Consider the following 27,761-nt stretch of genomic DNA (forward strand, 5'->3'; position numbering starts at 1 on the left):
CATTCTTCAGGACAAACCACATGTTAGGCCTCAAAAAAAAAAAAAAAAAGAAAAACTCTCAACAAAACTTGAAATCATTTATCTTCTCTGAACACAGTGGAATAAAACTAGAAGTCAATAATTAGAACTTTAGAAACTGTACAAATGCATGTAAATTAAGCAACAGGCTCCTTAACCTGGGGGAAAAAATTTAAAGTTGAAAATTTTCTTGAAACAAATGAGAATGGAAACACAATATAGCAAAACCTATGGATACAGCAGAAACAGTATTGTGAGCAAGATTTATAGCAATAAATGCCTACATTGAAAATCCAAAACATTTCAAATAATGTCTTAATGATGCACCTCAAGAAACTAGAAAAGCAGGAACAAACCAAACTTAAAATTAGTAGAAGGAAAGAAAGAACAAAAGTCAGAAAGAAAAGAAATGAAATTGAGACTTTAAAAAATACCAAAAATGTCAACAAAAGAAAAGTTAGGTTTAAAAAAAAATCAAATCTACAAACTTTTAGCCAGCCTAAGAAAAAAATAGAAAATAAATAAGTAAAATCAGATGAAATTACAACAGATAACACAGAAATACAAAGGATCATTAGAGTTATATAAACCAATAAATGCCAACAAATTAGAAAACCTAAAAGAAATGGGTAAATTCCTGGACATATACAACCTACTAAATGAAAGCATGAAGGAACAAAAATCCCAAACAGACCAAGAGCAAGTAATGAGATCGTATCAGTAGTAAAAAGTGTTCCGCAAACCAGCACCCAGGACCTGGTGATTTTACTGTTGAATTCTTCCTCACACTCTATTCCAGAAATGTAAAGGAAAAGAAATCCTGCCAAACTCATTCAAGGGGCCAGCATTAGCCTGATACCAAAACCATATAAGAACACACAGACACAAACACAAGGAAACTAAGACAAATATCCCTGATTAACACAGATGCAAAAATTCTCAAAAAAAAAATTAGTAATCCAAATTCAACAATAAAACAAAAAGATTATACACCATGATCAACAGGGACTTTTACCAAGGACATAAGGATGGCTCAACATACACAAATCAATAAACATGATATACTGCATTAACTGAACAAAGAGCAAAAATCATGATCATCTCAACAGATGCAGAAAATAGCATTGGATAAAATCAGCATCCCTTCATGATAAAAACTCTCAGCAAATTAGACAGATTGTACCTCAACACAATAAAAGTTATACATGACAAACCCACAGCGAACATCATACTAAATGGGGAAAAGTTGAAAGCATTTCCTCTAAGACATGGGATAAGAGAAAGAAACTAGATATCCATCCATATGCAGAAGGATGAAACTAGAACTTTATTTTTCACCATATACAAAAATCCACTCAAAATGGACTAAAGACTTAAATGCAAGACCTGAAACTGTGAGACTACTAGAAAAAACATTCTGTGATTATGCAGAACCACGGAAGGTCATTGTTCTGAGGGCAGACATAGAAGTCATTCACAGGTTTATGGTCAGTGGTTAGCAAAGGATGAACAGGAAAGTCTGTGGGTCTCTCTTCATGCTGGAAACATCTGTAGGTTTGAAGAGGGAAGGCGCCCAAGAAGACTTGCTCAATGGTTGGTCATACGTGATAGTTGGCTTCCTGCAGATGGCTTCTGATTTCTCATGGGCCAGCAGCGAGCAGCCTTGCCAAGCCCAGGGCAGGGGGTGGGACTCCAGATGCCCAAGGTCCCCTTCAGCACAGACAAGAATGTCTACACCATGTGACAAGCACTCAGGGTCTGAACACCCAAACTCTATGCACAGGCATTCCCTCCCAGAGCCTGACCTGGGAACACGTCTGTTTCCAGGACCAGTTAGTGTCCCAAGACCCCAGGGCTTTCAGTGCAGCGGGGACAAACCTAGAAGACCCTTCCTGCTCTGCTTCTCAATGACATAGCTTTTTTTTCTTTTTTCGTTTCTTGTGCTTTTTGATTGCTCAGAATGGCACCGTGCCATAGCCATTTGCAGAATGTTTTTCTCACCTACCACAGCTTGGCCGTCTTTCCATCTTTGTATTTACAGTCTGTGATGGGATTAAATTTTTTTGGTCAATTTAGCCAGGTTATGGTGCGCAGATCTTTGGCAAAATACCAGTCTAGAGGTTGCCATGAGGTTACTGTATACATGTGATTAACATGTACAATCAATTAGCTTGAAGCAAGGACATTATTCTTGGTAATGTGACAGGCTTCATCCAGTCAGCTGAAGGCCTTAAGAATAAAACTGGGGTTTCCTGGGGAAGGATTTCTGCCTGGTGAGTGTAACCTGGAAGTCCTGCCTGAGTCCCCTGTCCACCCCATTCATTTCTTTGGAGAACACTGATGGACACACAGACCCACCTTCCAGATCCACCATCCAAACCCACCCACCGTCTCCCATTTTTCCTTCATAACTTCCTCATGTTTTCTCTCTTCCTTGAAGAAAATAGGAGGTGATCAGATGCCATTAGGTGAAAATAAAGCCCGAGGGTAAAGAACACACTGACTGTCATCAGATTAGAAGGGACTAAAAGGCCTTAGGGTACCAGCCAGTATACTTCTTCCTTTTGGTATTTATATATTTTGATGTCGAGAATGCCTTTGTATAAAAATACAGAAGGTATTTCCATATTCATAAGAGACTAGAGTGGGTTTATAATTTATTCAAGTTACTGCATGGTTTTCCCAATATCAACTGTCTCCCTCCTGGTGAACATTTAAATTATTCTTATCTTTTTGCTATCACCAACTGTATTAATCAACTTTTCACCGCTGTGACCAAAATACCTGGCAAGAACAACTTGGAAGAGAAAATTTCTATTTTTCTCATTTCCTAGGTCTCAGCCCACAGTTGGCCGACTCCATCACTTTGGGCCCAAGATGAGGCAAAACATCATGGCGGGAGAGCACCAGAGAGGATCGCTGCTCAGCTCATGGCAGGTTCAGGGAGCAGAGAGGGCAAGGGGCAGGGGCTGTACGGAAGCTGACCCCTCCAGGGCAGCCCCCAGTGACCATCTCCTCCAACCACGCTTCACCTGCCCACAGTTACCACCCAGTCAGCTCATTCAAACTAGGATGGGCTGACTAGGCTACAGCTCTCACAATCCAATCATTTCACCTCTGAATACTCCTGCATCAACAAGCGCTTTAGGGGACACCTTATGTCCAAACCATAACACCCAACAATACTTAATTTTAAAAGGCCACCATAGATTGGGTGCTAAACACCCCTCAAAGGGCCTTGGGTTTAAGGGTGCAGAGACATCTTTTCAATGATGTCTTCCCATTTTTTATATCTGAGAACGGAATTAGAGTCCCAATCACCTCAGGAGAAGACACTATGTGTAAGTTTCAAGCCAATCCAGACAAATTATGTTGTGCATGTATGAGGGGTGCTGCCGGGGATTGAACCCAGGGACTTCCACATGCTAAGCACATGCTTGACCACTGAACTACAGCCAGCCCAAGACAAATTCTTAACTCATCTGTGTAGTTTTTACCCTCCAGAAGTGGCTGCTGTCTACTTGGGTTGATGGACTTTAAAATCACACCCCTGTTTGTTATTGTTCATGACAGAAGACAAGTCCAAGGTCATTCCTTTCACAGGTCAGTTTTTATTTTCAGCCCTCTCTATGAACCACAGAATGCCCTGGGACTTCTGACCCTGCCTTTAGCAATGGGCTGTGGCTCTTCTGAATGTGGGTTTGCCTCTTTCTCATCACCACCATCTTCAAGTATCACTCACAGGGTCCTCAGTGCAAGGTACAGGACACATAAAAGAGGGCTCGTGAGGCCAGATTCACTACCTGCCTGCCTGGTTTTTCTGTACACAGGTGAGATATTCCTGCACATCATCTGGGGATCCCAAAATGAGGGGGACTCGTTGGTGGATACTCTCAGGCTTCACGTCCAGTACAGGCTGGGTGCCTGTGGTTGCCACACCTCCTGCCTGCTCGATGATATAGGCCACGGGATTGCACTCATATAAGAGCCGGAGCTATGGAGAAACAGACACATTAGACAAGCTTTGTAAGCGGCCAGACATCCCAAGTCACATCCCCGAATCTTGAGGAGGAATTCAAACCAATGAGCTTCTATGTAGCTCACCTCTAGCCAGGTGGCTGACCCGTGTATCCGCCTATCTGGTGACCGTGGTGCCTATAAGAGACTTGTCTCTTGATTTGGAGATATAAGATTTAGGGCCCACTTCTTGCTGGCTATGGCAAACTGATTGTGCACACATGGTTAGAAGCCTCTCCATGTGAGGACTTATAGCTGGTAAGATGTCCAGCTTGGGTGAATTTTAAGGTCACTTGAAAGGGCAAGGTGGCCTCTCTGCAGACGATCACAGTGGCTAGGGTGGTACTGCAGGAACTCTGCATCTGGAGTGTAGATTAGATGGACAGTCTACTGGAGCTCTCACGGTCTTTTATTTTGGACCCTGAACTAAGGGAAATTCTGTTGCTCATGCTCTGATAGCACCCTGAACCTCCGTCATCACAATGAGGTGTGCTGAACCCGACTGCTCCCCATTTGCCCACCCTGAGGGCAAGGATGGCCTCTGCCGTGGCTGGTCATTGTGACATCTCCATTCCCAGCAGTGCCTGATGCACAGAAAGTGCCCAAGCAGGCTACTGGCCGTCCTCCATGATGGTTCCCAGCTGGCTACAGAACTGGGGGTTAAAATCAGCCTGAACCCTGCTTGCTAAGTTCTGCACAGGAACCTGGGGCTGAACTTATTTGAAGGAAGGAGTGCCTTCTACTCTGTCCACAGGCACCCTGAAAATTAGCTGGCTCCTACCTTGTGTCCCATAAATAGATGGGGAATTGAATTGATTGAGGTTGGATCAAATGTCCTCTTTTGTTCCATTTCTGTGATTCTGTTGTGACCCCTAACCACCACTAGACACACACACACACACACACACACACACACACACACACACTGCATTAGATTCTGGATGACGTTCTAGCTGGAAGCCCTGCTACCATGCCCCCACTCAGTGTCCTAATATCTTCTCCTTCCTTCTCCTCATTGATGCAAAATATGTAATTTACAAAAAAGAAGAAAAAGTTCATTTCTGTAATCAGCTTGCAAAATGTTGACCTGGCTCTCTGTAGCTTTTTTCTTCTTCATTCTTTTCTTCAAAGAAAAAAAAAACCACTTTAAGAAATATGTCTTGTGCTGATCATTATTGCTATTATCATTATCATTATCATTATCATTACTACTTCAAAGGAGAGAAACAAAGTATTTTAGTCAGGATTAGAGGGCCAAGCATTCAAGAGACAGAAGGTGAAGACTTCAGAGGGCATTCGCTGCCATTTTGGTCAAACAGTGCCCTTACCTTAGGTCCCTGCCCTTAGAGTAGAGGGCCCTGGGCAGGACCTGGAGAAGCCATGGTGCAGGTGGGTACACCCAGCTGGGCCAGTTTTGTTCCTGATCAGGGACACTGGAGGCCATGTTGTCTCACAGACAGTCTGTGCAGGGACACTCTTACCTTGGTGGCTTGCAGAGCTTGGCTTTTTCCTCCCCTTTCCTTTGCCCTGGGGACTTGAGGGCAGGGGAAATCTGGGGTGCAGACAAGAAAGTCTCAGACTTTCAACTAGCCTGTTGAGTCACATACTTAAAAATAAATAAATAAAGGCCCAGCATTGGCAAGTAATGTACTTGTTTGGGGGCCAAGTTAATTTTGCCCTGTCCTCAGATGCCCCTGTTGTAGTTGACCAGTCTTAAGAGCAAGAAATGCCCAGGACTTCATGGTACGTTGACCTGTGGACCACACAGTCTACTCATTTTCAGCAATTAAAATCTACATGGCTACATAGAGACAAGCACACATGAAAGAAACACATGTGCATGCGAGTGCACACACATGGACGTGATCTGAGAGAAACATGAAGATCTCATAAAGATGAAACATGGAGATCAAGAACCAATGGTGGGGACTGGGGTTGTGGCTCGGTGGAAGAGCACTTGCCTAGCATGTGTGAAGCCCTGGGTTCCATCCTCAGCACCGCATATGAATAAACAAATAAAGTAAAAAATTCATTGGCAACTAAAACAAAATTTAAAAAAAAAAAAAATGAACCAATGGTAGGGCTGGGTGTGGTGGCATGCACCTGTAATCCCAGCAGCTCTCTGAAGGCTGAGGCAGGAGGATCACGAGTTCAAAGCCAGCCTCAGCAAAAGCAAGGTGATAAGCAATTCAGTGAGATCCTATCTCTAAATAAAAATACAAAACAGGGCTGGGGATGTGGCTCAGTGGGCAAGTTCCCCTGAGTTCAATCCCTGGTACTAAAAAAAAAAAAAAGAACCAATGGAGTGTCAGGGGGTTGTGGCTCAGTGGTGGAATGCCCACCTAGCACAGGTGAGGCCCTGGGTTCAATCTTCAGCACCACATAAAAATAAAATTACTCTGTCCATCTACAACTAAAAAAAAATTTATTTAAAAAAAAAAAAAGAGCCAATGGTCCCTCCAGTATGGCCATGGTCCTGGGGCAACGGGTATAGGTAAACATGGGGGATGACACGTGCTCATAGGACTCCTTTGAGTAATTTTGCATGGGTATTTTCTGACTCATGTAGAATCATTTTAATAATCAGTAATAATAACTCTTCATGCTTTCCCTCCTGGATCTGAATATGTGGCAAGAGTGGCTGTGTTTCAGAATTTCCGCATCTGATGCTTGGTCTCGCTTCCTCTCCACCGCACTTCTCTGTCCTTGGGCACCTCTCATGCAGACTTCTCTGTGCCTCTGAGTTCAGCTAAACACTAAACACTCTCACAAAGAAAAATGCCCAATACACCGACCTGCACATTAAAATCTCAGTCTCACGTGCTACGCTGGATTTCTTACAATGGCTTTGAGTTCTGGCATTCCACTAACTCCAACCTCAACGGCCAATCAGAATGGCACACAGGTGTGTGGCCAGCTGTTTGTGTGACAGAGGGAAATGTGCGTCTTCCTGTGATTGACCAGTTCCTGGTGATTTCTGTGACTTGCTAAAATTCAGAAGCATTTCCACAGAAGGTTCTATTATAGATAAATTTGGACCATAAGACATGATTCTCACTGGGGAATGTATTTTCAAGATTGTATCATAAAATTTCAGCTACCCTCCTAGAAATACTGAGTGAGTTTGAGCCAAAATTTTTATTCTGAAGCCTGGGAGCTCTCTAAAAGGTTCTTGGGTAGACTTCAGGGCATCTGTGAACCCCCCAAAAGTGAATGTGAAGTGTGTGATCATGTGTACTTTTTCTGGGAAGCAGGTTGATGGAGTTCACTAGATTCTTTAAGGGGTCAACAATCGCCAAGTCAGCTGGTGCTGCCACTAGAAATGAGACCCGGCCTGTAGGAAGTGGGACATGAACACAGGGGACTCACAGCAAATGACCCAGAGGCAGGCTGAGGTGAGGGTCAGTAGGAATCCCCAGTCACATCACGCCAGCCGCCCCTTCTCCAAACCTCTACCACACTCAGAGCTCACCAGTGGGAAGCAGAGCTTGCTGCTCTCCCCTGCCGGCTCGCAGACACAGAAGCCCAGGAGCAGCACCAAGCTCTAGCAGTTCACTGACAGCACACAGGAGAGTTACCTTGCCCTTGGGGCTCTTCTGGTTGGCTGGGTACAAGAAGATCCCTCCATAGACCAGGGTACGGTGCACATCGGCCACCATGGAGCCCACATACCTGGCCCCATAGGGAGCACTGCCATCCTGGAAGGCAGAAAGAGACAAGATCCAGAGGGTTTTGTAACTAGCCTGCCCCACTCCCAGGCCCTGAGTCCTGCTGGCACAGCTCTGCCACCCTTCCCTTAGCTTAGGGCAGAGGACTTAGGGAGACTGAGCACTTTAGCCATGGAGAGCCCTGCTAACCTCAGCCAGTGATTGAACCCATTAAATGTAGGACTGCTTAAAGTAAGTGTCCTGCAGCAATCTTAACTGAACAGCTAACCTGAAGGAGCACCATCAGCCCTATTCATTCCCAATTTCCCACCAACAGGTTGCACTCACTTCAGATGGAAAACATTTTTTTAATTGCATCTGTACTGAACATATATGGACTTTTTTCTTGGCATTATTCCCTAAACAATAACAGCATAATAACTATTTACGTAGCATTTACATTATATTAGCTATCATAAGTAATCTAGAGATCATGTAAACTATATGGAGGATGTGCATAGGTTAATGTAAATACCATGCTGTTTAATACAAGGGACTTGAGCATCCAAGGATTTTTGTATCTGAGGTGGGTCCTGGAATCAAACTCCACAGATACTGAAGAAGGACTGGATTTCCAACAACGGCTTGGAAACTTCCGGTTTCCAAGAACCAGACCTCCTTGAACAATGGCAATGATAACTTTTGTACTTCCTGCAAGCAGTCTTTCTCCACTGGAAAAATCTTAAACGCCTCTAGAAACTGTTAAAGACATCTTCTAACAACGTATTTGTAAACCTCAATTTCATTATTGACGTATAATGAAAGGAACATTCGTGCAGAGAGAAGTAAGTCAAAGATCATGATTTTGCTCAAAGAAGCACATAACAGCCAAGCAGGGGCATATGATTAAATCCTTCCCTCGAGTGGATTTATTTCTCCCCATCCAGCCACCACCTACAATTTCTTTGATCTCAGGAGTCTCTGGCAGTGTCGTGGGGCAGCCAATTCTCCAGGGCAGCCTCACACCTTGTGCCCCCCAGCAAAGCTGGGGATCAACTCAGCAGGGTAGTAATGGTGAGTGATGCCAAGCTGCCTTCAAAACAAGTACTTGTCAAAGACGTACAGACTTTAAAGACGTGAACACAAGCCAGAGTGAGTCCTGGGTCAAGGCTGCATTAGAAAACAGAAAGGGAACCGCTGTCAGGAATTTCCTGTGGATGGTTCTCACTGAATGCCAACATTAATCCTTTAAGTTAGGAGCTTCCACGATCCATCTGATCTATCGCTTCGCAGCCTGGAGACAGGCGCACAGAAAAGGAAGATTCTGGTGAAGCTTGGAGACAGCAGCCACATGGCGGCCTGTTTCTCTTTCCCAAAGTTATCTCCATCATCCTTTTTCTGCAAACAGAGTTCCACTGTGACCACACTGTTCCATCAAGCATCTCCTCTTTTTTTGAGCACAGCGCAGACTCTGGAATAATTACAGTATTTACCTCTCCCGGGCTGTGTGACTCACGGCTCCTCCCCACCCCCACTCGCTGGACCCCTGTGGTCTTAACACTCAGTTACTTCCTGTCCTTCATTAGGAAGAAAGGGTCTAAACAACAGGACAGCCTCCTGATCAGCAACTAGACCAGGCCAGAACAGATGGCCATGTTTTCATATGCCACCTTCTAGGTTTACACCATCCAATACAGTAGATGCAGGCCTCATGCAGACATTTAATGTTTTTATTTTATTTATTCTATTCTATTCTATTCTTAATTTATTTATTTGTTTGTTTATGTATTTATTTATGTATTTATTTATTTATTTTTTGTAGCAGGAATTGAACTCAGGGTGCTTAGCCACTGAGCTACATCCCTAATCCTTTTTATTCTTTATTTTGAGACCCAGTTTTGCTAAGTTGCTTAAGACCTCACTAAAGACCTTAAGTGAGACTAGCTTTGAACTTGGGATCCTCCTGCTTCAGCCTCCCTAGCCACTGGGATTAGAAGCATGTACCACTGTGCCCCGCTTAATTTTAAATTTCAAATAATTAAAATTAAGAAAGATTAAATTTTGGTTCTTCAGTCAGATGAACCACATTCCAAGCCCACATGTGGCCAGTGGCCATTACAGTGGACTACATGGATGCAGGGTGTTTCTCTCATTGCAGAAAGGTGTTCTGGACATCACTGATGTCAGTTATGAGATTCGAGAGCTTGAGCATCAGAGTTGGGATCTGAAGTCCCGGGTCTGCCTCCAGAGCCCACACACCTGACTTCTGTTCCCTTCAGATGCCTTGGCTTCCAACCAGTTGCAGTGCCAAACGGGGCTTCCTGGGTGCACAGCTCTCCTTACTGCCCTGCCCTCTGTCCACAGTCCTTGGGGATCCCAGCACTGTGTCAAGAACATCCTCTGTTTATCTAACGCCAGAATTTCTTCTTGTATCTATAGATGGAGCTTCTCGGATCCAAGGATGTATTTCTGGGCTTCCATCGAATCTCTTCTTATCAGAGTCAGAATTGGGCCTTCCCAGGGCTTCTAGGCCCTCGGCCAAAACTGGCTTTGCATTGATATGAAAAACCTCTCCCAGGACTCTCAGGCGTTGCCCTTGGGAATTATTAAGCATTCGTACAAGTTTCCTGATGCTAGCCTGCCGGGTCTTTCAGGGTCAGATCCAACTGATCTGTGGTCATGGGTCTGTGGAACTTTTAAAACAAGTGAAACCAAAATCTACAGAAAAAACAATTCCTATGTTAGAGCCAGATTCATATTAAACCTACAACTCCATGTTAAGTGACAACCAGAGAATTTTAGAGCCTTAATTTATATTAGGGAATTAGCTAACTTGCTTTGTTGTTTAGAATTTCTTTTCTTAATAAGACTGGCAAAATGCTTAAATTATACCAACATATTGATTCATATGTTAGGCTTATAGGATAATATTTTTACAACTTAAATGATGACCAGACTTCCTGTTTTCTAAGAGTGACCAGAGTCCAGGGTGTGGGGGAGGGCTTTCAGTTGGCAACCTGGAGTTACTCCATGCAGACAGATTTTTAAGAAGGAAAAGGAGATTAAAACAACCTGCTTTTTAGATTGTCACTACACAAGAGCCCCTTATTCAGTATACTGATCACATGCACATGTCAGCCACACCATCCGTTCCAGCTAACCTCTTCTGTACCCAAGGAATATATGGCCCATTGTTTTAGTTTACTGCTTCTGCTCAGAATATCTAGATTAATTTTAAGATCTGGTGGAAAGTCTAAGACACTAAGGTAGCACTTATTCACACTGGATGGAAATCCACTAATAAAATGGAACCTATACAAAGGGAATAGGTTGAACTGGAACAGAATAGAATGAAAATAGAATAAATGCAATAAAGGAATGAATAGAATAGAATAGATATTTAGGAGTCATAGAGAAAACAGGAAACTTAACTTGATTGAGTTGTGTTTGTGTGTGTGTGTGTATGCACGTGTGTGTGCATTTACATGTGTATACGTGTTCTAGATGTATAATACATTTCTTAAGAGTGATCACAGTTGAAAGTTTGAAGAATGCCGGCCTGCTAGACCCTGATTATTCCTTGGCATCTCTTGGAAAACTCTGCAGATGCTGATCTGCTTAAGGCACCTTCTCTGCTTTGTAAAGCTGCAAAGAGCAACTTCATTCTAGAACTTGAGTGTCCTTCTAGCCTTGTCAAAATATTTAGGCTGGGCTGTGAGAAAGGATACAAGAGAAAAATTGTTGAAAGAGCAGAAAGTTTAATTTGGTTATTTTAAGTATCTCCTAGGGACTCCAACTTTACAGAAGAGTTCTTATTGGCACAATTTGTTTCTAGAAAAGGCTGGAACCCAAATCCCCCAGGACTCTTTCTACTGGGATAATGGACTATGTGCAGAGCTGGAAAAATCTCCCTGGGGAATCCTGAGCCAGGAGGATCCACCTTTATTCTCAAGTCCATGGAAATTCATGCGTTAAGGAAACTGGAGATGAGAACAAGGTAAAAAGAGAAAGGAGACTTCTTTTGCAAAATGGAAGGATCAATAATAACACATGATCCCTGCACGTAGCGCAGTCAGACCACACAAAGAAAGTAAACTACCCTATGCTCCCTGTGTCCAAAACCACTATTAACAAGTTGGCTCATCTCTGAAGACTATGGACATACTCACTCACACACATACACATGTGTGTATATAAATACATAAACATAGATGCTGTAAGATCACAGTGAGTTCTGTAACCCACACATTTCACTCAATATTTTGTAGGCACGTTCCACTATCAATAAATGAAGATGGGCTTGGCTTTGTTGCTGGGGTTGTCTGGAATGAGGGGTGGAGTTCAGCACCTTGTGCCATTAAGCATGCTCTCTATACCGAGGCTCCATCCCTGGCTCTGGACTTACTGTATAATGAAGACCAGGTGTGTAGCACAGTATTTCACTGTGTGAACATCCATGATACCTTAACCAGCCCTTACCAAAGGATGCTTCAGTGTTCCTTCATTGACATCATAAACAATGCAGTGATGGCATATCTTTGTACACTTATCTTTTTTTTTATTTCTTTGACTGATGAGCTCCTTAGGATAAATTTCAAGGGAAATTTAAATTAGACTGCTGAGTCAGAAGATAGGAATATTTAATATTTGAAACCATATGGCGAGACGGCCATTTGAGAAACTTGCCACCTCCTGCTTTCTCTGACCATTTATAAGAGGCTTTTCTTCTCACACCCAAGGCTGCCCAATGTTCCAATCTCTGCTGTTCTCATGTGCAGACGTGAGGCAGCAGTGCTGTTTTAACTTGCATTTCTTTCTTCACCAGCCCCCTTCATGCTGACCAGTCACATGCACTTCCTCTGGGACTTGCGTGGTTACTGCCTGGGTTCCTGGTTGGGGACTAGACCACGTCCTATTGAGTTATAAAGCATCACCACGTAGCGAGACTATGCACCCACCAGTAGTTACACGAGCAGTAAGTAATGTCCCCCAGCTTGCGACTTATCCTCCTAAACATTCATTTTGTGCAGAAGTTGCATTGATTCAGTGGTAAAATAGATCTCTTCCTCCACGTGTTCCCGAGGGGACAGTTTTTAGCCTACAAGTGGAACCACTGTGAAGCCATCTTCAAGACGGGGCTCCAGGTGGAAGTACTGAGACTTCACCAACCTCACAGGTCCTGGCTTGTTCCTTTTGCTTCAAGGCGTCTGACAGGTTTGGGTAAGGGAACAACATCCTACAAAGGAGCAGAACAGGAGACTGCACCTATGGGAACTATGCTTAATTAATTAAAAAGAAAGAGAAAGAAAACTCCCATAGCCTCCACCTGAGACAGCACAGGCATCCTTGAGAGAGTGCTACCTGTTACCCTGAAGTCTGGGCTCTTGTCCTTGGATTCCATCTGCCTCCTGGGACGCCAGGCCTACATGTCACATCATTGCTTTTCCACCCCACCCCCCAGGATTGGCAAGGAAGGACCCACCCACAGATGGGCATCACTCCGCTTCCAACCTGGGCTCCGCCTCACACCTGGCCTGGGCGATCCTCAATTCCAGCACACAGCTGTACCATAGATGTCCTTAATGGACTGTCCAGCTGGTCGTTGTTGGTGACATCCAGAGCTCAGTGATCAGGTGGAGAGCACAGCACTGCCTGAGACTTGGGTTCAAGGCAAAGCTTTGCCAGTACAGCCTGCCAATGGGACTTTCAAGTGTAGTTATTCCGTCTAAAAGCAAAGATAGCTGAATAGCCAGAACTTACAGGTGGTAGCTCAGCAAGTGAATGCCTGGAAAGAGACTCTGGCCTGAACCTCTAAATACTGCCAATGTGGCCCTGCTTTCTTTATAAACAACTGCTCCTGGAGAGACTCCACTGAGGAGTGTTCCTTTAATAGGAGAATGTCGTCGACAAACGAGACTGATTGCTTATAAAGAATGCAGAGTCCACCAGACTCACACAGACCAGAGCCACTAACAGTGGTGCCAACCTCTTTCACCAAGGCCCCCCAAAGCCCCATCCAAACAGGACCCCATTGGGACAGCTGCTTCCTGCTCCAGGGTCCTCGGCTTCCCTCACTCACCTCAGGGAATTTCTTCTTCTGCACATACTCTGTGGTGGCAGCGTCAAAATACTTGGCATAGCCCTCGTTGAGGCTGTAAATCTTTCCTTTCTTCTTAATCCTGACATCCTTGTCCACAAGCACAAATTCCCCAAGAGCCTAGAGAGGTGATAAGAGACATCAGGGAAGAAGAGAGATACCAGGAAACAGAAGACAACAGCGCAGCTCACCACCATCAGGGGCAGGAGAGGATGAGGGCCTACTGGGAGGACCCAGGGGTCAGCTGTGGGCACACTAGAGCTGGCCTGTGGTGCTTTCATGAGTACTACAAAGAACAGCCATGAGATGGAGCCTGCCCAGGAAGCTCTAGCAGTAATAGACTAAGAGGTCAAACAGTTCCAAGGGAACATGGCCCCTGGCCTTCTCTCTTTACCTTGGTGTCTCTAACATCAGCTAATTTTCAAGGAGTCTCGTTGCATTTACCCCCAAGTTCTCATCCCTGGTTTAATGTTTGCAGGAAGATTTGAGCCACCAACAACGAGAGACAGAAGTTACAGACACAGGTAGGGGTGTAGCTTGGTGATAACCTGTGCTTTAGCCGTTCTGCTCATCTTCATGAGTCTCTCTTGGAAACCATTAAAGGCTCCTGGTAACCCAAACACTTCTGTCTGAAGAAAGCCTTCCTTCCATTAGATACTGCGTTCACTCAGCATAAAGAAACAGATAAGCACACATTCCAAGAGACCTCAGAGTTACTAATAAGATGGTGCCCATGGCCCCACTGATCCCTGTGGCCACTGGGGTCAATATCTGCAGGGGGTCCCTCAGGCAGCTCCACCTAGCTCTGCCCCCATCAATCCCTGTGGAATGAGATCGTCCAGATGGAGATACCATCTTAAACGCTCACGTCTAAGGTGCTAGGAGGAAAACCAGGGCCTGGAAACCAGCCCATTTGGGTGCATCTTGAGGCTGAGAATGTGAAAAGCTGAAATGTAGACCACAGCCGGCCACTGGACTAGGGATGTCCAAGGAACATCATCTTCATTCCTAGAATAGAGAGACAAGGCCACACTGAGCCACCTGATGAGGCTGGGTTGTTTTCTCTCTTGCTTATCTGCAAAGAGCTCAGTAGACACAATTTTTTCTCCAAACCATGATGTTCATTAGTCAGGGGAGGAGCAGAACAAGTGCTGTAGCAGGTGAACTTGCTTCTCTGCCCCTGGGCCTGGGGCTGGGGACTCTCAGGTCTCTGCAGTGTTGTTCCCTAGTGTGGGGCAGATGTGTTTGTGAAGCCTCACCACAACCAATTACTCACATGGCCTCAGAGGCACCGAGACACGAGAGCTCCTGACAGCAGGGCACCAGGTCCTTGTCACCCCGACACAGGGTGATTTTTAAATGAATGCCCTGATGTGCAGTTTAGACCCACAATTGAGAGTCTGGTTAAAATGCCGTTGTCCCTCTGTGCCTGAGCAACCTGGGTCCTCCAACACAATTAAATCGCCAGCCCTGCAAACCGCCCCCCCCATCAGTCAGGCTCTGGCTGACCCAGGAGGGAATCCTGTCCCCTCAGGTTCCTACCTCAGTCACTGCTGACACTCTCCACAGCTCCTTCAAGTTCACACCCTAACAGTCCCAAAACTTCCTACACCAGGATTTTGCTTAAACGTCACTTTTAGAGAACTAAAAGTCAACACACTATAGAGATGTGGGCACATCAACGTTTATAGCAGTGCAGTTCACTGTATCCAAGTCAAGGGACCAGCCCAGGTGCCTCGGGTGAATGGACGAAGAAACTGTGGTATAATACACAACGAAATCTTACTCAGCCATGAAGAAAAATGAAACGATGGCATTTGCTGGTAAATGGCTAGAAGTGGAAAATATCATGCTAAGTGAAATAAGCCAGACTCATCAGAAAGTCGAAGGTTGAATGTTTTCTCTCATATACAGAAACTATAGCAAAATAAGGGAGAAAGTGCCTGAGGAGGAGCCCATGAAAGAGAAGGGAGATCCGTGGAGTAGAGGAAGGGGGTGGAGGGGCTGGGAAGAGGAATGGAAAGGGGGGATCTGTGGAGTCAATTGACCAAGTTATGTTATGGGCATTTATGAATAATCCACAGTGAATTCCACCTTGGTGTGCCTCTATAGAGCACCCGTTTTAAAAATCAATCAATAAATAGAAGAAAGACCAGGAGAGGACGGGGAACAGGGGGAGGGTAGAGGAGAAGGAAAGGAGAGGTGCTGGAGCACATTACATTCCACACGTGCGTGATTATGTCCAGATGAGCCCCACGATTGTGGATGATTATAATGCAAGAATGGAAACTGCTTTCGAGTTTCACTACTAGCAGGATGATGTGACCCGAAAGGTTTCAGGCTAATAAAGAGAGATGGGGAAAGATTACCGTGTTGTTTGTCTCTCCTTCTGACACGTAGACAAGCTTCCCTATCCAAGCTGCGCCTTCTGTTGTGACTGGAGGCAGAGAGCAGAGGCTCTGGTGGAGGCTCCGAGGCCCCTAGTCAGATCCTGAGGCAAACGTGCCTCCGAGGCCTTCAGAACCTCTTCAGAATGCCTGGGGACTGCTCTGCTTGCAGCCAACTTTTTTCAAGGTTCTGTCTGGCTTAGCACTGCTCCTGACGCCAGGGTCACCAGCATGACCCTGGGCAGGTCACCTGCTGTCGCTCACTCCCTGGGCCTCACTAGGAAGTGGGTGAGACTAATATAGGAGCAGGGTCCCTCGTATGTGCACCTGTGGGCATGAATGGCTTGGCAGGACTACCCACATTTCCCTGGCACTATCTGCAGCTGTTACTCCAGAGGCAACGTTATTGTCTGACGGTCATATTTGTATCCCACAGGATTTCTCAGGCTTTGCCTGCTTCTTTGAAAATAAAGGGAAATTTGGGCATTGGTAAACTGACACAGCAAGGGCCCTGGTGTAATGAGTCTATTTATGTAGGTGACTGGGCTTCCACACTGCAAACCCTGTGCTATTAGCTAACTCTATTCTGTTCAGAACTGTGACAGCTCCCTCCTTCCACACAAACGCACTGACAGGAGAGCTCCACCAGGGCCGGAGTGTTTGTGTGATCAGTGCTGTATCGCTGCTGCCCAGAACAGTACTTGGGACATAGTAGATGCTCAGTAAGCACTTATAAGCCTGAATTAAACTCAAGTGCTGAACTTTCCCCTGAGCGAATGCTGCAGGCTTTGAAATGGCCTTTAGTCAAAACTGCTTTGTTTTCCACAAGACCTGGTGGTATCTGGCAAAGCAGTTCATAAGTGACGGGTAAAGCATCCAGAATTTAAAGAAAATGTTTTACAATTTAGAAATAGGTTTGCAAAATTTCTCCTTAGCATTTTTAAGTACACATGCTGTGAAGGCTGAGCCTTATTTTTTAAGCTCTCCTTCCTGTATCCAGCTATTTCTTCCCTCAGTGAAGCTGGCTCTGTGACACCGTTCATCTGCCCAGAGGTTCCCCTCTTCCTCTTCTGTCCCTGAGCATTTTCTCAGTGTGCAAAGTGTGGAGAAGAACAGAACCTGATAGAAGAGTATTCTACCAGTCGCTCCCACCACGGGGAAGCACGTGCACATCAGTAGAGTCCTCCAAGCCTGTCCTGCCCACTACAGCGGCCACTGGTCACCTATAGCTATTGATATGAACAGAAATGAAATAAAATGTAAAAATCCCACTTCCCAGTCACCCTGGCCACGCCTCCAGAGTCAGCAGTTACAGGAAGCTGGTGGCACCTGTCCTGGGCAGCTCAGGTGACAGAGTCCACCCATCACCAGAGCCTTCTGTTGGACGGTGCCATCCAAGAATCCATGACTCAGTCTGGAAACTTGGTCCTCAGGGACAGTGTCCCAGGAACCGGAGGGTGAACGCACTTCTGGAAAATAAACTCCTTTGGAAAAGCCAGACAAACGGAGCTTGAATGCTTTCATCATAAAGAAATAATCCATGGGCTGGGGATGTGGCTCAAGTGGTAACGCGCTCGCCTGGCATGTGCTGGGCGCTGGGTTCGATCCTCAGCACCACATAAAAAATAAAATAAAGATGTTGTGTCCACCAAAAACTGAAAATAAATATTAAAAAATTCTCTCTCTTTAAAAAAAAAAGAAAAAGAAATGATCCATACTTGGGGAAAAAGATGTGTTCAATCTGATTTCAACACAACATGAAATACCACATGGTGCCCCACAAGCATGTACAACTTGTATGTTTTTATGAATCAGCTTGAAATAAATTAATAACAAAAAGAAGAAGAAGAAAGGAAGCTCCTCGGGGAGTTGATCCACCTGATTCTACAGGACCCCCAACGGATGCTTGGCGTGCACAGGGGTCCTTACTGCTTTTCATGGTGCTCTTGGATCTCCAAACCAGGCTCTTGAGCCCAAGAACAAGGATCAGGAAAGACCAGGGAATTCTCCCAGGGGACAGGAATTCAAAGACAGGCCCATGATGTCCCCACACACAGAGGCCTCGGGGTTTGGTACTCACGGGGTCCAGCATGAAGAGGTCCACACCTTGCCCCGTGGAAAGTGCCACCAGAGTGGCGCTGCCGTAGAGCGCGTAGCCCGCGGCCACGATGTTGCGGCCAGGCTGCAGGGCGTCCTTTTCTGAAGGCTCCCCCTCTGAGGTCTGGAGAAGAGAGAAATGAAACGTACCATCTTGTTGTCACCTGAGGGCACCCTCCACCGGGGATCCAGGCTTCTGATCTCTCAGAGCAACAGCAGAAGCGCATGCTCACGTGGAAACCTGAGAACCTGCCTCACCTGCTCTCTGCTGACCTCCAATTCCCTCCACCCGTGAACATCCCCAAGTCCCCTCCCTGGGGAGGCAGATTTGAAACTTGCCCTCCTGTCTCCACACGCTCAGCCACCTCATGAATAAACTTTATCCTTTGCAGAAATCATCTGTGCAGCAGGATAACAGGCCTGGTTGAGTAACAATTTCCAGCAAGTGTATCCGGAGGAAATGAGCCGCCAGGTTGGTGCCCAGTTCCCGCTGAGCCACTCTATTAAATGATAGCCAACAGCCATCTAGCAAAGCATTCTCCACCTGCTTTCTTCCTCACTTCCAAGCATAGGTGTCTGCATTCTGCCAAGAACAGCCCTCCAGGATGCTAAGGCCACAGCCTTCTGCACTGTCCTGAGCCATGATTCTAAACCATAATGACAACCAAGACCACTGAGCTCTGGTTCTGGGCAGTACCTTATTCCACAGCCTCACCAGCCCTCTGAGATAGCAAGAGGGTGACGGACGGGAAACCTGAGCAATTAGACAACTCGTCCAACATCAGGAAGCCATGGAGCTAGAATATGCTGGTGGAGGTGAACCTAGAAGCCTTGTAAACTAGAATGTTCTATACCCAGCCTTTTGACCACACAGATTGGTGTTCTGGGCTCTTGGTGACATAAACATTCAGTGCTGAGTCTCAGAAAATGCCAGCATATTTTCATAAATGTGCTTGACATCTGACTCTTCTTCAGAAATATTATCAGAGGGAATTCCTGGTTATTTGGGCTTGCCTGTAAAGCCTGTGCTTTATTTAAATTTGAAGGCAGAAATCTCTGCTCAAGTTCGCCTAAACTCAGGGGTTGGTAGCCTATACTGTGATAAGAACATTCCTCTTTGTTTTCAGACCAGTTGGCCTTAGGAAGAGATTAAAAGCTTCAAGGAGGGAGTCAGAGGGAAGCCAGCCACTTCAGCTCCCGTGCCGTCATTTGGTGTGCGTTTAGCCAAACCAATTACCTTCTCTGTGCTCCTACTTTGCCTCAGTCAAAAAGTGGCAATGATATCTGCACCTGCCTCCCGAGCAGAGGTGAGGACCAGCCCAGGGCTGAGAGCCCCAGAGAGGAGCTCAGCCTGGGCCTCAGGGAGTCAGCCAAAAAGGACACTGAGGTTCAAAGCCACCCAAAGATACCACCAGCGTCTTTCTTCAGGATTGCATGGACATGACACCGCTTCTTGATTTTTGGAAACAATCTTCTCTCCTCACTTCAGTTTGGCTTAACCCTTCAGCTTTCCCAGGCATCAAAGTACCTGTGTCATTCTCTCCTGTCTCCCCCAGCAAAAGTCTCCTTCAACCTCTCCATAAGAAAGAGAGACAGAGACCAACAGGGAAAGCAAAGCCCCCTGCAGTCTCGTCCTCCATTCTGTCTCTCAAGCCCTTAGAGAATGACACACTCCTGTTTCTGTTCTACTCTCCCCAGACAGAAAAGCTAAGGCTCACACACATATTCTGCCCAAGTATATTTCCTGCTGACTTTTGATGGGTTCTCCCCAAAAGCAAATTCTAAGCCCACCCACCACCCCCCCCCCCGCCTTGGACAAGCATTAGCAGGACCCCACATGGTCACACTAATGTGAGTATCTGTAGCCCACTCATCAGGCCAGTGACCTGGGCCATAGCTAATCCTCCACCGAGCTTGCGATCTGGAAGAGACACTCTTGGGAAGCTCATGACAGCAGTATCCCCTTCTCCATGGGTTTCAGTCACCCACGGTCAGCTGTGGTCTGAAAAATGTCATCACAGTTCCAAGATCCAGGCTCACCCCAAGCAGGTGACCTTCCAATGGAAGGTCAGCCATAGCCTGACCCTATGTCAGAATGTTTATGCCATCCACCTCATTTCTTGTCACATGGGCATGGGGTCATCTCACATCACCACAAGAAGGATGAGCACAGCAATTAGACAACCCAAGAGAAAGAGACTGCATTTACATAACTCTGCCATTGTTATATTGATCAATCTTATTATTAATTATTGTTGTTAATATCTTCCTGTACCTAGCTCGTAAACTTTATTGTAGTTATGTATAGAAAGGGTTTGGTACGACCCCCAACTACAGGCATCCCCAGATGTCTTAGAACGTGTCCCCAGAGGATGAAGGGGAATTATGTAATTGGTGCCACGTTGGTGGTACAGAAAGCAGAGGCATCTCCACACATGTGATAATAAACGGTTAAATGGAAAATGAGTGTTTGCAGCCAGAGAGATAAGTCTCTAGAACCAGTTCCAGGGCAGGTCACCAACTAAAAGGCCATGATGCTCCCAAGCACCCGTGGTCTCCTTCTGCCTGAGTGCTGCAGGGGACGAGGCCCAGCCTTCATGGCTACAGCAAGAACTGAACCCCAGTGAGGCCCCGCCAAGTGCTCAATATGGATTACGTGCTCTTGTGTGAAGTTTCTGGTCATGCAGGATGGTCACAAACCAACCTCTGAGATCCTCTCTGTTGCTACATTTATGGGGTAGGCAGAGCAGCCCCGAAAGATATCCTAATCCCCAGAACCTGCAGATATGTTGCCCTGCGTAGCTAAAAAGGACTTGGCAGATCTAAGATGGGTTTAAAATAGGGAGACTTTCCTGGGTTGTCCCGATTTGATTTGCACAATCTAATGAAATGGCCCCCAAACAGCACATAACTTCCTGCGGCTAGAGGCAGGGGAGAGGAGGAGAAGGTGGCGGAGGGGCTTCCAGAGAGCAACAAGGCCTTGGCCAACCTTTGCTGGCTTTGAAAACAAAGTGGTCACCAGCCAAAGAACAGAGGCAGCCTCCAGGGGCTCAAAAGGACCCCCAGCCATCGCCCTGCAGAGGGAGAAGACCTCGATCCTACAGAATGGAACCCAATTCCTTCCATAGCCTAAAGGAGTCTGAAGCAAATACTCCCCACCCCTAGTCCCCAGCCTCGTAGTAAAAGGTCAGACTGGCTGTCACCTTGATTTTGGATTTACCAGACCCTAAGCAGAGAACACGGCCAAGCCTGCTCAACTTCTGATCCACAGAGCTGGGAGACAAGTAATGGGAGAAGTTTTAAGTCTCTAAATATGTGGTATATTGTCAGGATAATGACAGAAAACTAATACAGTAGGGTTGGGATGCACAAAGAAGAAAGAGAGGGTGCACCTCGAACCTAACATGGTGAGCATCTCTTATCCAAAAGTCTAAAATCTAAAATCCTCCAAAATGTGAAACATTTTGAGGGCCAACAAGATATCATGTGTGGAAAATTCCATACCTGAACTCCCATGACAGGCCTCAACCAAAACAGTACGCAAAAGCCCTGTGCATGATTACATTGAGGCCCTGTGTACAGGGCGTACATGAAGCAGAAGGAAACTTTGTGTTCAGATTGGGGTCTCATCCCCAAAATACCTCCTTATACAAACGCAAATATTCCAGAATCTAAAAAAACAAATCTGAAATCTGAAACACTTCTGGTCCAAGGCATTTGGATAACAGGCCATCAAATGCACCACATCTGACATTTGTGTTCCACCCAGACCTTCAGAGCAAGGTGACTCCCAGGAATGCTGGGAGGGAGGCAGAAGAAGAGCCATGTGAGGAGCCTCAGGCAGAGAGAGCTCCCCGTGTGCCTTCAACGGTGTGTCTGGTTAGTGGGGAGATGAAAGTTAAGACTCCAGACTCAAAGCTCTCAGCCAGGAACCTTCTGGAAACCGCCCCAGGGAGGAGGCAGGAGAAGTCAGCCGCCATCTACTCACCTTTCTATAGATGGCAAATATGGTCCCGATGGAGGCCAGGCAGTCGATGTTGGAAGATCCATCCAGGGGGTCAAAGCAGACGACGTACTTCCCCTAAATCACAGAGGGAAGAGCCCCCCATCAGCATGTCCCACCAGCTCCAGGCCTCTAAGTCAGGGCTGGGTGTGGCAGACGAGTCTACACCAAAAAGAGATGGAGAGCCACGGGCCTATGCCCCAGCCTCCCGCCCAGCGGCGCCCTCTACTGGTCAGCAGGGCCCAGTGCCCAGCCCCACGCACCCGCCTCTCCTTGGCCGTGATGATGGCGTCCTTATTCTCCTCCGAGACCAGGACGCACGTGCTGTAGGACGACTGAAGCATGTTGATCACCAGGGAGTTGGACAACACGTCCAGCTTCTTCACCTCGTCTCCAGTCACATTCACGCTGCCTGCGATGCCGTACCTAAGAGGACAAGAGGCCGACTGAGGTCACTGGGGGAGCCCAGATGGCAGCAAAGAACCCCCCAGCCAGAGCCAGCGCGCCCCCACTTCCTCGCATCTCTGCGGCCTCAGGTCCTACACACTCAGGAGCACACGACCCCTCGTGGCAGCACCTCTCAGCCTTGCTTCCTTTGCATCTTGGGGACATGGTCATATTTCCTTGGTCTCCCCAGGAGACAACCTAAGCTCAGCACCAGTGGGTGGGGAGGACGGGGGAGCTCCAGAGTCAGGCACAGTGCCATACTCCAGGCCTCCAAGAAGTCAGGGCTTGGCTTCCGGCACTGAAACTCCACGACTTGGGGTTATCCTCCACTAGCTCCTCCTGGGTTGAAATAAAATGGCCCTGTGGTAGCTACTTGAACTAAGGAGGAAATTTGGGGACAGACTTTCTTAATTTAATTTGCTTCTCCACGACTATCCCAAGCACTACAAGAAAGATCACTACTATAAAAATCTATCTAGGGGCCCTGTGGTAGAGCACTTGCCTAGCAGGTAGGAGGCTCACAATTCCATCCCAGCACCACCAAAAAGGAAAAGAAAAGAAAGTCTATCTCAGGGCTTTGGTTTTAGAGTATTAAAAGGCAAAGCTCTCCCTACTCCTGCCTTCTCCCCTCTAAGCAAAAGAAGTCTTTCTGAAATGCCAGGCACATCACTCCCCTCACCCAGAGGCAAAGACAAGAGCCCATGGGAGAGTCAGGCACACAGAAGATCTGTTCCCACACTGGCGTGGCCTCCTGTCCCTCTTGTCTCCTTTCAGCCAGTCTCTGCCTCCTCTGGAACCCACCAGGCATGCAGCTGCCCTGGCCAACTGACAAGTGGCCTGGCTGCCCCCCCACATGAGCATAGCCCTCCAGGAGCCACATGGCTCTCATCCAGGTCCAGCTTGACCCACAGCTCATTTCTCAGCGAGGCTTTCCCTGACCACCAGCTAAACCAGCAACTCCCAACCCCAACATCTTTATTGATTTCTTCCTCTCCTTAGCCCTGACCACCATCTAGCATTTGTTTAATTAATTTACAAGGGATTTTTTTTCTCTGTTTGGATGGCAGCTGTTCTTAGTCTGGCCACCCACCCACCACTGCAGTGAGTCACATTCTGCATGGATTGCTGGCCTTCCACCAGCCTCAAATGTCCTGTGACCTCAGCCCCAGCAAGCCTCTGCCCTTTCATCTCTGCTCCTGGTGCGAGCCACATGGCAATGCCCACTGCCCAGCCTCCTGACACCCTCCAGGTGGCCTCCTGGTTCTCTGACGAGTCCCCGCCACACAATGACATATCCTGTCATTCTCCCACAGCAGCTCAGTCTGTTCCTGGGACACCCTCCCTGCTGAATTATCTGCTTGCTGGGACAAGAACCGTGCCTTGCTGTCTGGTTTTCCGCCGTGCTCAGCACAGAGGAGATGCTCAAATTACATTCCCCAAGTTATAGAGAAAGGACGGCAAGAAAGCAATGTTTCTTCTCATCCTTACTTTAATTCCATTTATGTGTGAAAAAAATCCTCAGATGGTCCTAAGAGGCAGCAGAGTTGAGAACCACTGACTACCCTAAGCCAGGAACAAACGCATCACCCACCCTCCTGCCTGACTGACAACCTCTCTCCCTTCCACGCCCCCCCCCCCCCCCCCGCCTCCACTCATCACTGGATGTTTGCTATGATAAGGCAGCTGGCAGTCTGACCAGAAACACTGACTTCCTGGTTCAAGACAAAAGCAAGCAAAAGAAATAACAGCAACAATCAAAATAGGTGATTTTTGCATGGGCATTTAAAGGGACCACATGCCCAATCCTCTTGTTTAATATGGACTATTGAGCTGCATGAACAGCTGGAGCATCCAAGGCCTGTGTGGGCAGAGGTGAGAAGCAGGCTCTGCCTGTCCTGTGCTTTACAACCTGTCCTGTGCACCCTCCCTCCACGCCCTGTGCAACACCTCTCCTTCCAGAAAGAGGAATTCACAACCAGTCCTGTTTCAACTTAGGTCAGGCATGAACAGTACCCTCCAACCCACAGGGCAGTATCTTTTAGCATTTTAACTAGCTCTGAAGCTCACTGACAATTTCTAAATGGGATGTTCTACTGTGTGGGCACAAAAAGTCAAGGAGAGACTTCTAGGATAGCACTCCAGCATCCTCCTTTCCAAAGAAAAGAGAGGAGAAAATATAAAGGGGAAAAATAATAACCTCTAATAACTTATCAACTGCATTGATGGATCCTGTGCCTAGAAATGTCTTCCCAAGGGGGAAGTAAAGGAATGAGGGGCTTGAGTTCCCCTGAGTCGGACAGTGGAAGGAACGTGGCCCAGTCTTACAGGCATTAGTGTGGCTGCTCTTCTAACAGGGGGTAAGGTTTCTGCTTTAGGTCTTCTGAGATGCTGCCATTGTAGGGACCCAGGCCCTTGGTCACAGCAGCAAAAAAAATCATGGAATACTGACACTTTTCCTAGGGCTGCGCCTGCCACCTAGTGGTCAATTGGCTACATAGGCTAGCTGGCAAATTTCTCCAGGTCTGCACTTGCAACGGGCTAATAACAACTGGAGCGTTTAGGGAGCATTTATTATGGGGCTGGCACTGTAGAAATCTTCAGCACATGGACCTACCAACCCTTATCACAAGCCTATGAGTTAGGGGCAATTAGTATCCTCTCCATTTTACAAATGAAGAAACTGAGTTCCAACAAGAGAAAACCATTGCCTATGATCACATGGTAGCAAAAGCCAAGTTAAATAATCATCCTGATTCTCCAGTTCCTAGGACCAGTTTGTCTTGACACTAAACTACCAGCAAGCAGATAAATAAGAACTCAGCCAAGGCAGCCTCAGACCGGTAGAGTCCTGCAGTGAGGAGGAACCCCGCTAGTGTGGACAAATAGTGTCACTGAGGTGGGGTGTCACTGAGGGCATCGCTCGAGTATAGCAAGCAGGGCTTGTGTGTGGGGAGAGACAAAGGTGCTATCCAGTGTCATTCAGGAGGGCCCATCACCTGGCAGTAGCAGGACAGGGGACCTCACGTTTGAGAAGGCCTTTAGAGGAAGAAGTTGGCCATTATTGCCAAGTGAGATGATAATGCAGTTATAGTGACTCACAGGGGAAAACAAATGGATCCTAATGTTTCTTTAAGTAGGGTCCCATTACTGGGTCCCAAATCCTTACATAAATAAAGTCTGTTATAATCTTATCATAATTACATCTTGTAATATAATGCTATTGTTGTAGGGACAGACGAGGCAAGGTACCGAAGATAGCAGGAAACAGTTTTATTTGGCTGCAGCCAGGTTCAGAGGGCACAGCTTTTGCTGTAATCAATCAATCCCCTGAACCCCAAGTTCAGATTTTATACCCAGCATGTAAGGGGAGGGACTCACAAGTTCACAGTCTGCAGAAGTTCACATAAAAGTAGCTTTTTCTTTCACTGTTCTGGGCAAGTTAACCCTTCAAGGATAGCACCTGAGAAGGGGAGAGCTTCTCCTCCCCTTTCTTCCCTCCCCTGCCAGCTGTTACCATGGAGCCCAACTAGTAACTTATCTTATCTTAGAAATGTAGTCATCTCTGTGAAGTGAAGCTCAAGGCCAGGGGCCTTGCTTACACATTTCTACAAACTATTATACTGGACACGTGTTTGTGAAAAACTAGTAAGGGGGTGTCCAGCACCTGGAGTGCTGATTTCTTCTCCTGGCCAGTGGCCAACTAAAACAGGGCAACACAAAAATAGGAAGTTAATCTACATTGAACTCTTTTGTGGAGATTCTTTTGCTGACAGTTCTAAAATCAGCCATGGTGAAGATTTCTCGAGAAACCCAGTAAGACTTTTTGTGGAAGAGGGGGTGCCACTACGTTATCACACTTTTTTCATCTTAAAATTGCTACATTATTAAGAAGAAATATTTGAAATAATTAGACTTTGTTAGCTTTTCATTTGGGGTTTGCTCTCACCCCCCAAAAAAGCAGGTCCCTCAACTTCTAAGAGGACCTCTCCTGGAATCATGACAAAGAAATCGAAGCCCCAACAAAAGATGGTTTCTTTTCATCAAAGATTTGCATTGGACATTTGGCCATGACCCTCAGCAGCCTTAGCATGAACTTGGCCTCATTCTGCACTTGGAAAAATCCTTAGCAAGAACCAAGAAAAGAGAACCCCTCAGTCACCTCCCAGGCCAAGCACCCCCCACCTTCCTGCACGCCAAGTGGAGACAAAGACAGAGAGTCACAGAGAAGACATTTGAAAACATCGCCTGCAAAGACTCCTTCTATGGTGAGAGGAGAGGTGAAGGACGGGGAGCTGTGCAGTTTTCTATTTTGTGAATGATTTCTACTCCTGGCCATCCACCAGGGTCATGACAAACCCTCAGATCTGCAAATGATGTGGAGAGCTGTTTCAGGCTGCCTGTGAGAATCCCCTTCTGCTGACACAAGTCCTGAGAATTCAATATGCTCTGCAGCAAGCCCCTGCCTGCGTTATTGTTGTAAGTAGTAACTGGAGAGATTTTATCTATTTTTCCCTGCAGGACCTCAGAGTCTTTCGTTCCTTTCTTGAAACACTTTAAAGCCTCCTTTAACAAAGCATGCAATTTGATACACAACTTCTTTCTGGGGCACAGAAAGCAAGCAAGACCCGATTTCTAGCCCGGGCACCTGCAGGACGGCACCCACTGGCCCGCTCCGCGCATGCGCCCCGACTCACAGGTGGGCCAGGCCGGCCTTGCGCACGGCCGAGGAGATGGCCTTGATGGCGGTGAGCATGGAGTTCAGCAGCTGGGTGAGCTCCCCGGTGCCTTTGGCCTGCCGCCCCCTTTCCATAACGTAGCGGGTCAGGGTGAGCATGTCGGTTTCGAAGGGGCTTCTGTCCGTCATGGTGGCCGAGGATGCTTCCCACCTTCCTCCCTGCGGTCCCTGGCTTTCCCCGAGGGGCTGCGGCTCTGCAGTGTGGAAGCTGATGCGGAACCCGCGGTGGCCTTGCCAGGACCTTTAAGGCAAAGGGCCCCAACCCACGTGACAGAAATGACTGGACAAGCCCTCAAGGAAACCTCTTGGCCTC

General features: G+C 46.8%; 1 protein-coding gene across 1 annotated transcript; it reads right to left on the bottom strand.

Moving 5' to 3' along the window:
• Positions 1-3,618: 3,618 nt before the first annotated feature.
• On the bottom strand, positions 3,619-27,674 carry Fbp2 (fructose-bisphosphatase 2). The gene is made up of 7 exons (XM_027955821.2): positions 27,408-27,674; positions 22,530-22,692; positions 22,252-22,344; positions 18,247-18,387; positions 13,762-13,899; positions 7,614-7,733; positions 3,619-4,012 (listed from the first exon to the last, which is right to left on the bottom strand). Exons 1-7 carry the CDS (start codon positions 27,575-27,577, stop codon positions 3,818-3,820), a joined length of 1,020 nt encoding a protein of 339 aa, XP_027811622.1. The 5' UTR covers positions 27,578-27,674; the 3' UTR covers positions 3,619-3,817.
• Between the last annotated feature and the right edge of the window lie 87 nt (positions 27,675-27,761).

This window comes from Marmota flaviventris, chromosome 16, assembly GCF_047511675.1.
Source record: "Marmota flaviventris isolate mMarFla1 chromosome 16, mMarFla1.hap1, whole genome shotgun sequence".
In the NCBI taxonomy this organism is placed as follows: Eukaryota; Metazoa; Chordata; class Mammalia; order Rodentia; family Sciuridae; genus Marmota; species Marmota flaviventris.

What these genes read in the sequence shown, in the direction of transcription:
- Fbp2 (XM_027955821.2), bottom strand. Translation starts at nt 27,577, where the DNA reads ATGACGGACAGAAGCCCCTTCGAAACCGACATGCTCACCCTGACCCGC. An exon ending in TCACGGCCAAGGAGAGGCGG is followed by an intron (nt 22,345 to 22,529) that starts GTGCGTGGGGCT and finishes TCTGTGATTTAG; the next exon opens with GGGAAGTACGTCGTCTGCTT. An exon ending in AGAAGAGCCCCAAGGGCAAG is followed by an intron (nt 4,013 to 7,613) that starts GTAACTCTCCTG and finishes GTTTCTCCATAG; the next exon opens with CTCCGGCTCTTATATGAGTG.